This window comes from Cherax quadricarinatus, chromosome 23 (genome assembly GCF_038502225.1).
Source record: "Cherax quadricarinatus isolate ZL_2023a chromosome 23, ASM3850222v1, whole genome shotgun sequence".
NCBI classification, from domain to species: domain Eukaryota; kingdom Metazoa; phylum Arthropoda; class Malacostraca; order Decapoda; family Parastacidae; genus Cherax; species Cherax quadricarinatus.
Window position 1 is genome coordinate 21,087,159 of NC_091314.1, and position 13,751 is coordinate 21,100,909.

At 45.8% G+C, this 13,751-nt stretch overlaps 1 protein-coding gene across 1 annotated transcript in view; it reads left to right on the top strand.

Moving 5' to 3' along the window:
- LOC128685615 (protein turtle homolog A-like) overlaps positions 1–13,751 on the top strand; it is an 895,009-nt gene that overhangs the window by 503,565 nt on the left and 377,693 nt on the right. Inside the window, exon 2 of the mRNA XM_070088010.1 lies at positions 12,372–12,501. Within this exon, the coding sequence (XP_069944111.1) occupies positions 12,372–12,501 (130 nt within the window). The remainder of the gene's footprint in view (positions 1–12,371; positions 12,502–13,751) is intronic.

A 13,751-nucleotide genomic window follows, 5' to 3' on the forward strand; every position in this document is an offset into this window, starting at 1 on the left:
TAGTAACACTACGTTGCATGAATCTGGGCTGTCACGAGCAATTGGGCCTAAATATAAATTTGTTTTATAGAAGAATGAGGCATTTCGCACATGTAAACAAATGATTTCACTACTGTAATAAATACGTTGAATAATATAAATTCTATGACGTCATGGAGCTCTGGGCTCAACTCAACTAATTCACAGTGTGACATCAAGGTGTTCTTGTTGTGTGGTTTTTGTCCCCCTAGCGGCTAACTTCTGCAGCTGTGTCTGTGTCCCTGAGCCGGCCCTCAGGGCATGACTTGGAGTTCAAAACACGTTTTGCACCTCAATGTTGATTCAATTTATGAAAGCATAATTAATATCCTATTCAGAAATACAGTGATGTTGACTTTCGAGTTTTTAATACCAAAGAAAAATTAAATAGGCTTAAAAATATTACAGATTCTCATGTGCAGAAAAGGGAAGGGAAGGAAACGGAAGGGGCTAGGGAGGGGAAGGGGCTAGGGAGGGGAAGAGGGCTGGGGAAGGGAAGGGGCTAGGGAAGGGAAGGGGCTAGGGAGGGGAAGAGGGCTGGGGAAGGGAAGGGAAGGGGCTAGAGAAGGGAATGCGGCTGGGAAAGGTAAGGGGGCTGGGGAAGGGAAGGGGGCTAGGGAAAGGAAGGGAAGGGGTTAAAGAAGAGGAGGGGAAGGGGTTACGGAAGGGGAAGGGAAGGGAAGGGGGGCAGGGAAGGAAAGGAACATTAAAATTAAAGATGGGTTTTACATATCATTGTCTTCATTAATAAAATAACTCACTCATTATATTTCTTAATGTTGGATTCACAAGTGAAGAAACATTATATATTCCTTGTATTTCACTCCCGTCCTCTTGCCACTAATATTTAATATTATTCCACTCTAACAGCGTACACAGTTTATTATAACATGCACAGAAATATATGATTAATGTATGAAAATAATTTACACATATTAGGTAAATATTTAACTGAAATACGCATCATACATACTCCAGCTTGGAAATAATTTCCACCGTTCCAGATAATATACCAGCGTGGATACCGAAGGAAGGAGCGACAGCACTTAGCACACCATTTGCCCAACTCAAGAAATGTACAAATAAGAAAACTGAAATTAAAAAATGGCTAACGTAATTCCGTTTTCGTGAAAGGAGACCAACAGGCAGCAGTAGACTAGAAGCAAATGTTCTTAACTATTATCCCAGGTAAACCAACAGAAAAAAATATACGAGAAAGACTAATAAAATATACAGAACGGGACTAAACTTAAAGAAGCACCACGAAGTGAGAGATGGAATATCCTTTCTCACGAAACTACGACTCATTAGCAGTGAAGGGACACGAAAACAAGAGACAGTCAACTATTTACTCCTAGACTGCAAGGTATATTTGACAAGAAACCGCATAGACTAATGAACACTCTAGAAGTGACTCCAGAGACACAAGAAGAAGGTTAACGACTTAATAAATACTTAAACAAAATATAGTCAGGGTGAAGAACAAGCTATACGAAAAGTCAGTCGTAATCAACGTGATTCCTCAACTGTAAATTTCCATTCACAGATAACGCACAGGCTTATTATTTCTTGTTTAATGACTGGTAAATACAAAGCTAATACACATAAATGTTGGTAACAATATTGGAGGTGATAATATACAGAACACTAATTTTTATTAATGGTGGTGATGGTAAAGGTGTGTGTGTGTGGGGGGGGGGGTTGCTCATCAGCCAGTGTTGTGTGTTGTTGTAAGGTCAGTGTTGTGTCTTGTGATGTAAGGTCAGTGTTGCTAGGAGTCACTCTACGATCTACTGGTAGATTATCAGCGACGTTTTGGCCACTCCTGAGCCAATTTGGAGAGGAAACTTAAGACGACGTTTCGTCTGTCCTAGACAATTAGATATAAATTGTTCCCTCTACAATATTTTGACTTCTGTTCTTGATCTGTGAACTAGTTGTGAATTATTCCAACACCGGTAATGTGAGTCTTGGTTTCACCTATTGTATCGTAAAACTTATAAACAAGAAACTCGCAGAAAATCTTAACATGCATGCATGTTACAAAGAGTTCAATTTTATCGCCGAAGCTACTTCGGCGATAAACTCGAACTCTTTGTAACACAACTTTATGTTAAGATTTTCCGCGAGTTTCTGGCAATGGACTGTTGTCTTGTTTACGAGTTTTACGATACGATGGGTGAAACCAAGACTTAGTCTTATTACCGTGTTGAAACAATTCACAACTGGTACATCCCATATCTATCTTGTGGATGGTAGCACAAGCCGAGTGCACTTCTCCCTTGTCGGAATTCATACGTTCGAATTAACAGCGAGAGATGGTAGCGCAAAAGCATTTGGATACATAAAAGGCCTCGGAACTAGGCCCCAAAGGGTTACTAGGAGTGCATCTGGATATATATCTAAAACGGTTTCCTTTGTTGCAAGCAAATCTAGGATATATTCTTAAAATGTCTGACATATTTAAATGGCATACAGGTTATTATATTACATCCACATTCCTCAATAAATAAGCCACATACTTTACATTTAGTTTGATCATCATCTATATGTATGCCAGAAGTATTTGTAACCTAACCTAAGCTTAGCTACAACATTTACTTTCAGGTAATCATAGTGGGTTATAGATCTACTGAGGAATCTAACTGCATTCCTATGACATGCAAATTCATTACTTACATCTCTTCTAATATTTCTAATGCTTGACACAGATGTAAGAACATTATATTCTATTTTTTTTCTTTCGGTGTACTTGATCTGGCTAATTTATCATGTCAGTGAGTGATGGAATCCAAAAGCACTGCACATTAATTCTTTATTTTCTCATGATTTTTGAACACCTCGACCTGGTTTCTCCAACGAGCATATTTTAGTCATTATGTTAGTCAAGCCTCTTATGATAGTCAGTAATGATCAAGGAGTCACGCTCTGTGTCATACGTAGACTTTAGTTATTCATAAAGATGTCAAACAATTCAGTTTGTAGTGTAGAAGTCCAGTTGTTAATTCTTACGCCTAACTCAACACAGCTCCTATCGTTATTACTTAAGAAGGCGGCAATAAGAGCAAATGTAGCCGTGCCAGTAGACCGCTGCTTAGATCCATCAATGTATATAATTTGTAAAGTAAAAGGACACAAGTGCAACTAATGTGACATTTATTGTGGCAACGTTTCGCTCTCCAGGAGCTTTATCAAGCCATTACAAACAATACATGGACACAGAGGGTATATAAAGGCTCAGAGTGAGGTGAATACTAGTGAGGTACCATTTCGTTGTTCACTAGTGGTAGTAGTAGTAGTAGTAGTAGTGGTAGTGACAAAAGTAATACAATATGGTAGAGCAATTAATTCGTACATGAGTAAAAGGATATAAAAGCTATTACTTGGGTAACATAAAAATAGGTTGGACAAATATAAACTGGAATGAGGCAGCTTGTTTCAGTGTTCACTCTCTGTGCTTTGTGTAGTATAACAGGAGAGACTATGTGATGGCAGGGTTTACTGTTTTCAGGAGGATTCTTGCTAACACTTCGGAGATGGTGAAGCTGCCGTTGTTTTGTTTAATTGTATTCGAAACAGCGATCAGTGCTGATTCGAGGCACTTGCGTCTGCGGAAATTAGTTTCTTTGATCACTAATTGGGCGTCTCTGAATTTCATGATATATTATTTGTGATATATTATTACTAACACATAATCTGTAATTCCAGGCGTCCCTTCTTGTGCTATATTAACACATAAGCGAGAAACTTCTTCATGAACAGTTGCCTTTGCAGCAAATTTAAGGAAGGGATTACTAGTGATGAACTTCTTGGGAGGATCTTTCAGATATTAAACGAATACAACTTCCATGGAGGGGTGAAATGCTCTTGTTTACCAATGAAATGAAGATGGTGAATTAATATATACGCGTATCTCATATCTTATATTGACGTTTAATCAAGGAGGCAAACGGAGGTAATAGTTCCCTCAGTGGGGGAAGCCTGGGGACAGGGGGAGGAGAGAGGGTAAGAGTAGAGACAGGGCGGAGAAGGGAGGGCAAATAGGGAATGAGAGAGTAGGGGAATTAGGGAGCGGGAGACTGGGAGGAGGGAGAAGATATGGAGAGGGAGAAAAAAGGCTACTGAAAGACGGTAAGGTTAGAAAAGGAGGGTGAGAGTGATAGGAATCAAAATAAATTGAATGAAGGAAGGGATAAAGGAGGCAGAGGGAGAGAGAGAGAGAGAGAGAGAGAGAGAGAGAGAGAGACAGACAGACAGACAGACAGACAGACAGACAGACAGACAGACAGACAGAGAATATGATGTATTCAAAATATCCACCTATAACAAGAGTAACAGTAAAGATGAAATTTCTCTACCATATATCACAATTCGCCATTCCCCCATTCCTCACTTCCATTTCTCTCTCTCTCCAGTATTGCTCTTGCTACTTATTACAAACACAGGTACATGAAGAAAGGCTTGTTGTACCAGGACGTAAATTAAGTCTCCAGACAAGCAGCAAATAGAAGCAAAGACAAACACAAATGATAGTTTAAGGGAACACAAATATATTCCCTCCACTAATATTTACAATACCTACAACGTACAAGAGAGCAACAAGAGGTTAATGAGCGAGAAAGACAGTGTCATTCACTGCACTGGCTTTTCACCTCTTCCAAGAGAGACCAGTATGTGTGTACTAGACCAGCCTTTGTAAGAGTCTCCCACCAGCCAGGTGTGCAAACATAACATTAGTTTGGCTGGTCACAAGCTCTCATCCAGCTGCTTGACGTGTAAACCTGACAGCTAATCAGAACAAACGGGGCCCCTCGGCAGCTACTCCGATCTGGCTGCCAGTTTGGCTGGTACAGAGGAACTGCAACAAGTGGGTGTGTGATGAACGTCGAATCAATGTAAACGTACTCGATGCATGACACATTCCTCTCCCTTGCTGTGTCTGTTTTACCATATCTTCCCTCCCTCCCACTTTCCCCCTCCCCTTCCCTACTTTTACTTTCCCTTCACCAACTCTTCCCTTTAGCCCTTCCCTGCTCTCGTTCTTCCCCTCACCCGCTCCTCTCCTCTCTCATAAGAGAGAAAGCATACTAGCAGCAGCTTCTACTCTGAACACAGCTACCACACTCAGAACACAGCTACCACACTCAGAACACAGCTACCACACTCAGAACACAGCTACCACACTCAGAACACAGCTCCCACACTCATAACACAGCTCCCACACTCAGAACACAGCTCCCACACTCAGAACACAGCTACCACACTCAGAACACAGCTATCACACTCAGAACACAGCTCCCACACTCAGAACACAGCTACCACACTCAGAACACAGCTACCACACTCAGAACACAGCTCCCACACTCATAACACAGCTCCCACACTCAGAACACAGCTCCCACACTCAGAACACAGCTACCACACTCAGAACACAGCTATCACACTCAGAACACAGCTCCCACACTCAGAACACAGCTACCACACTCAGAACACAGCTACCACACTCAGAACACAGCTCCCACACTCAGAACACAGCTACCACACTCAGAACACAGCTATCACACTCAGAACACAGCTCCCACACTCAGAACACAGCTACCACACTCAGAACACAGCTCCCACACTCATAACACAGCTCCCACACTCAGAACACAGCTCCCACACTCAGAACACAGCTACCACACTCAGAACACAGCTATCACACTCAGAACACAGCTCCCACACTCAGAACACAGCTACCACACTCAGAACACAGCTACCACACTCAGAATACAGCTACCACACTCAGAACACAGCTACCACACTCAGAGCACAGCTACCACACTCAGAACACAGCTACCACACTCAGGACACAGCTACCACACTCAGAACACAGCTACCACACTCAGAACACAGCTACCACACTCAGAACACAGCTACCACACTCAGAACACAGCTACCACACTCAGGACACAGCTACCACACTCAGGACACAGCTACCACACTCAGAACACAGCTACCACACTCAGAACACAGCTACCACACTCAGAACACAGCTCCCACACTCAGAACACAGCTACCACACTCAGAACACAGCTACCACACTCAGAATACAGCTACCACACTCAGGACACAGTTACCACACTCAGAACACAGCTCCCACACTCTGAACACAGCTCCCATACCCTGAATACAGCTCCCACATTCAGAACACAGCTACCACATTCAGAACACAGCTAGCACACTCAGAACACAGCTCCCACATTCAGAACACAACTACCACACTCAGAACACAGCTCCCACACTCTGAACACAGCTCCCACACTCTGAACACAGCTACCACACTCTGAATACCGCTCCCACACTCTGAACACAGCTCCCACACTCTGAATACCGCTCCCACACTCAGAACACAGCTACCACACTCAGAACACAGCTACCACACTCAGAACACAGCTCCCACACTCAGAACACAGCTCCCACACTCAGAACACAGCTCCGACACTCAGAACACAGCTACCACACTCAGAACACAGCTACCACACTCAGAACACAGCTCCCACACTCAGAACACAGCTACCACACTCAGAATACAACTACCACACTCAGAATACAACTACCACACTCAGGACACAGTTACCACACTCAGAACACAGCTCCCACACTCTGAACACACCTTCCATACTCTGAATACAGCTCCCACATTCAGAACACAGCTACCACATTCAGAACACAGCTAGCACACTCAGAACACAGCTCCCACATTCAGAACACAGCTACCACACTCAGAACACAGCTCCCACACTCTGAACACAGCTCCCACACTCTAAATACAGCTCCCACACTCAGAACACAGCTCCCACACTCAGAACACAGCTCCCACACTCAGAACACAGGTCCCACACTCTGAACACAGTTCCCACACTCTGAATACAGCTACCACACTCAGAACACAGCTACCACATTCAGAACACAGCTACCACACTCAGAACACAGCTACCACACTCTGAACACAGCTACCACACTCTGAATACCGCTCCCACACTCTGAACACAGCTCCACACTCTGAATACCGCTCCCACACTCAGAACACAGCTACCACACTCAGAACACAGCTACCACACTCAGAACACAGCTCCCACACTCAGAACACAGCTCCCACACTCAGAACACAGCTCCCACACTCAGAACACAGCTACCACACTCAGAACACAGCTACCACACTCAGAACACATCTCTCACACTCAGAACACAGCTACCACACTCAGAACACAGCTATCACACTCAGAACACAGCTCCCACACTCAGAACACAGCTCCCACACTCAGAACACAGCTCCGACACTCAGAACACAGCTACCACACTCAGAACACAGTTACCACACTCAGAACACAGCTACCACACTCAGAACACAGCTCCCACAATCAGAACACAGCTCCCACACTCAGAACACAGCTCCCACACTCAGAACACAGCTTCCACACTCAGAACACAGCTCCCACACTCAGAACACAGCTCCCACACTCAAAACACAGCTACCACACTCAGAACACAGCTCCCACACTCAGAACACAGCTCCTACACTCAGAACACAGCTACCACACTCAGAACACAGCTCCCACACTCAGAACACAGCTACCACACTCAGAACACAGCTACCACACTCAGAATACAGCTACCACACTCAGGACACAGTTACCCCACTCAGAACACAGCTCCCACACTCTGAACACAGCTCCCATACCCTGAATACAGCTCCCACATTCAGAACACAGCTACCACACTCAGAACACAGCTAGCACACTCAGAACACAGCTCCCACATTCAGAACACAACTACCACACTCAGAACACAGCTCCCACACTCTGAACACAACTCCCACACTCTGAACACAGCTACCACACTCTGAATACCGCTCCCACACTCAGAACACAGCTACCACACTCAGAACACAGCTACCACACTCAGAACACAGCTCCCACACTCAGAACACAGCTCCCACACTCAGAACACAGCTCCGACACTCAGAACACAGCTACCACACTCAGAACACAGCTACCACACTCAGAACACAGCTCCCACACTCAGAACACAGCTACCACACTCAGAATACAACTACCACACTCAGAATACAACTACCACACTCAGGACACAGTTACCACACTCAGAACACAGCTCCCACACTCTGAACACACCTTCCATACTCTGAATACAGCTCCCACATTCAGAACACAGCTACCACATTCAGAACACAGCTAGCACACTCAGAACACAGCTCCCACATTCAGAACACAGCTACCACACTCAGAACACAGCTCCCACACTCTGAACACAGCTCCCACACTCTAAATACAGCTCCCACACTCAGAACACAGCTCCCACACTCAGAACACAGCTCCCACACTCAGAACACAGGTCCCACACTCTGAACACAGTTCCCACACTCTGAATACAGCTACCACACTCAGAACACAGCTACCACATTCAGAACACAGCTACCACACTCAGAACACAGCTACCACACTCTGAACACAGCTACCAAACTCTGAATACCGCTCCCACACTCAGAACACAGCTACCACACTCAGAACACAGCTACCACACTCAGAACACAGCTCCCACACTCAGAACACAGCTCCCACACTCAGAACACAGCTCCCACACTCAGAACACAGCTACCACACTCAGAACACAGCTACCACACTCAGAACACATCTCTCACACTCAGAACACAGCTACCACACTCAGAACACAGCTATCACACTCAGAACACAGCTCCCACACTCAGAACACAGCTCCCACACTCAGAACACAGCTCCGACACTCAGAACACAGCTACCACACTCAGAACACAGTTACCACACTCAGAACACAGCTACCACACTCAGAACACAGCTCCCACACTCAGAACACAGCTCCCACACTCAGAACACAGCTCCCACACTCAGAACACAGCTTCCACACTCAGAACACAGCTCCCACACTCAGAACACAGCTCCCACACTCAAAACACAGCTACCACACTCAGAACACAGCTCCCACACTCAGAACACAGCTCCTACACTCAGAACACAGCTACCACACTCAGAACACAGCTCCCACACTCAGAACACAGCTACCACACTCAGAACACAGCTCTCACACTCAGAACACAGCTCCCACACTCAGAACACAGCTCCCACACTCAGAACATAGCTACCACACTCAGAACACAGCTCCCACACTCAGAACACAGCTCCCACACTCAAAACACAGCTCCCACACTCAGGACACAGCTACCACACTCAGAACACAGCTACCACACTCAGAACACAGCTCCCACACTCAGAACACAGCTACCACACTCAGAACACAGCTACCACACTCAGAACACAGCTCCCACACTCAGAACACAGCTACCACACTCAGAACACAGCTACCACACTCAGAACACAGCTACCACACTCAGAACACAGCTACCACACTCAGAACACAGCTACCACACTCAGAACACAGCTACCACACTCAGAACACAGCTACCACACTCAGAACACAGCTCCCACACTCAGAACACAGCTACCACACTCAGAACACAGCTACCACACTCAGAACACAGCTCCCACACTCAGAACACAGCTCCCACACTCAGAACACAGCTACCACACTCAGAACACAGCTACCACACTCAGAACACAGCTACCACACTCAGAACACAGCTCCCACACTCAGAACACAGCTACCACACTCAGAACACAGCTACTACACTCAGAACACAGCTACCACACTCAGAACACAGCTCCCACACTCAGAACACAGCTACCACACTCAGAACACAGCTACCACACTCAGAACACAACTACCACACTCAGGACAGATCCTGTGTGCTCTGGTACTTGCCTAGGCTCCTACGCACCATGGTACCTACCTAGGCTCCTACGCACCCTGGTACCTACCTAGGCTCCTACGTTCCTTGGTACCTACCTAGATTCCTACGCACCCTTGTACTCACCTAGGCTCCTGCGCACCCTGGTACCTACCTAGGCTCCTACGCACCCTGGTACCTACCTAGACTCCTACGTTCCTTGGTAGCTACCTATGTTCCTACGCACCCTTGTACTTACCTAGGCTCCTACGCACCCTGGTACCTACCTAAGCTCCTATGTTCCCTGGTAGTTAACTAGGATCCTACGTTCCCTGGTACTTACCTAGGTTCCTACGCACCCTGGTACCTACCTAGGATACTATGTTCCCTGTTACATACCTAGGTTTTTACGCACCCTGGTACCTACCTAGGCTGCTATGTTCCATGGTACCTACCTAGGCTCCTACGCACCCTGGTACCTACCTAGGCTCCTACGTTCCCTGGTACTTACCTAGGCTCCTACGTTTCCTGGTACTTACCTAGGCTACTAATCACCCTGGTACCTACCTAGGCTCCTACGTTCCCTGGTACTTACCTAGGCTCCTACGTTTCCTGGTACTTACCTAGGCTCCTACGCACCCTGGTACCTCCCTAGGCTTCTACGTTCCCTGGTACCTACCTAGGCTCCTATGCGCCCTTGTGTTTACCTATGCTCCTACGCATCCTGGTACCTATTTGGGCTCCTACGTTCCCTGGTACCTACCTAGGCTCCTACGTTCCCTAGTACCTGCCTAGGTTCTTACGTGCCATGGTACCTAACTAGGCTCCTACGCACCCTAGTACCTACCTATGCTCCTATGTTCCCTGGTACCTACCTAGGTTCGTACGTTCCCTGGTACCTATCTAGGCTGCTGCGTTCCATGGTACCTACCTAGGTTCCTACGCACCCTAGTACCCACCTAGGCTATGTTCCCTGGTACTTACCTAGGCTCCTACGCATCCTGGTACCTACTGAGGCTCCTACGTTCCCTGGTACCTACCTAGGTTCTTATGCAACCTGGTATTTATCTATGGCCCTACGCACCCTGGTACCTACGTAGGCTCCTACGTTCCCTGGTACTTACCTAGGTTCCTACACACCCTGGTACCTACCTAGGAACCATGTTCCCTGGTACCTACCTAGGTTTTTACGCACCCTGGTACCTACCTAGGCTGCTACGTTCCGTGGTACCTACCTAGGTTTTTACTCTCCCTGGTACCTACATAGGCTCCTACGCTTCCTGGTACTTACCTAGGCTCCTACGTTTCCTGGTACTTACCTAGGCTATTAGGCACCCTGGTACCTACCTAGGCTACTACGTTCCCTGGTTCCTACTTAGGCTCTTACGCACCCTGGTACCTAGGCTGCTACATTCCATGGTACCTACCTAGGTTCCTACGCACCCTGGTACCTACCTAGGTTTCTACGTTCCCTGGTACCTACCTAGGCTCCTATGCGCCCTGGTATTTACCTATGCTCCTACGCATCCTGGTACCTACTTGGGCTCCTACGTTACCTGGTACCTACCTAGGCTCCTACGCTCTCTAGTACCCGCCTAGGTTCTTACGTGCCCTGGTACCTAACTAGACTCCTACGCACCCTAGTACCTACCTATGCTCCTATGTTCCCTGGTACCTACCTAGGCTCCTACGTTCTCTGATACCTACCTAGGCTGCTGCGTTCCATGGTACCTACCTAGGCTTCTACGCACCCTGGTACCTACCTAGGCTATGTTCCCTGGTACTTACCTTTGCTCCTTCGTACCCTGGTACCTACCTAGGTTTTTATGCAGCCTGGTATTTACCTATGCTCCTACGCATCCTGGTACCTACTGAGGCTCCTAAGTTCCCTGGTACCTAGCTAGGCTCCTTCGCGCCCTAGTACCTACCTAGGTTCTCACGTGCCCTGGTACCTAACTAGGCTCCTACGCACCTTTGTACGTACCTAGACTCCTATGTTCCCTGGTACCTACCTAGGCTCCTACGTTCCCTTGTGCCTACCTAGGCTCCTACGTTTTCTGGTGCCTATCTAGTCTCCTAAGCACCCTGGTACCTACCTAGGCTCCTACGTTCCCTGGTACCTACCTAGGCTCCTACGCACCCTGGTACCTACCTAGCATGTGAAGAAGAGAGAGGAAACAAGGCGGAGTGGAACAGTTGAACTTAGGAGAGAAAGGGAAGAAGGGAGAAAGGGAAGGGAAGGAGAGGAAAGACGGACGGACAGACGGATAAAAACAAAGCGGGAATGGTACCAGGAAGGGAGAGAAAGACATGGTGGAAGAAATATATGAAATTGACGAATTCTGCTTGTGTATTCTTGTTAAAATCTATTTCACTGCCTGCCTGACTGCCTCTGCCTCTCTCTGTCTGTCTGTCTGTCTGTCTGTCTGTCTATCTGTCTCTCTGTCTCTCTCTCTCTCTCTCTCTCTCCCTTTCTCCTTCTCATTATTGTCAAGCATTATCTGTTATGTCTCTCAATGTGTGTTACCCACAGGACCGCTGGTGGGGGTGACGGTAGCCAGGGGTGACACGGCTAGACTACTGTGTCGACACCCACGCTACCCCGACGACACTCTCAACCTGGTGTTGTGGTACCTTAACCACACCTCCAGACCCTTCCTCAGGTGAGTCATACCTTCCTCAGGTCAGTCACACCTTCCTCATGTGAGTCACACCTTCCTCAGGTCAGTCACACCTTCCTTAGGTCAGTCACACCTTCCTCAGGTGAGTCACACCTTCCTCAGGTGAGTCACACCTTCCTCAGGTCAGTCACACCTTCCTCAGGTGAGTCACACCTTCCTCAGGTCAGTCACACCTTCCTCAGGTCAGTCACACCTTCCTCAGGTCAGTCACACCTTCCTCAGGTCAGTTACAGGTGTACCAGCTTCTTCATTACAGGTATTCGTAGTCATTCGTTTTCAGTCTTAAAACGATGGAACTTAAGTTGTCATGAACATCAACCAAGTTCGAAGTCATGAAAGCTCAGACCTCTGCAACACAATTGTCCTTAAAGACTTGTTAAGTTATACCATGAATTAAGGAAAGATCCTGGACTTCACTTTACGAAACAGACAAAGCAAATGCGGTAGTAATTATGGACACGGTAGATTTTAAGGGAAAAAAATGAACAGGACATTAGGAGACAGGGAAACTCAGGCGCCTCTTTAAACCCAGAACACCCATAAATATCGGTTATAATTAAAACCTTAATTTTTAAATAGGTGGACCGCTAAGCCAGCAGAAGGCCTCAGTCAGATGACCAAAAGCTGCGGGTCATCGTATGACTAGGACCCACATCAGGAAACCCTTGTCCTGTTTTCTGACAAACCTTACCTAAAGTGATGCTCCATCTGGTTCCAGTAATTAATTATTTTTAATAATACCTTTCCATAATTTCCCAGTTTTCTCGTCAACAACTTCCATCTCACACACTTGACTACTGGCACCAGCGATCACAAATATCCTAAGCAAAACTTCTATATATTTTTTTAAGTACAGAACATTTTATATTATTATTATTATTATTATTCCTTCCCACTTGGTCACTTCTTTATCACATTAATTCTTTGCATTTTACTGTTTTTTACGCTTACCTTGTTTTGCAGATTTAAAAATGAGATATATTTTATTGCCACAATATTCTTGTTTATATCCTTTTTCATTCCTTTTGTATTTTTCACACTTGGCTTCGAATATTTTATAAGTATGCATCTAAAATTCCTTATGTATGAAATGTATTTAAAACGCTTCATATATGAGTATACATATATATATATATATATATATATATATATATATATATATATATATATATATATATATATATATATATATATATATATATATATATATATATATATATAATCATTTATAT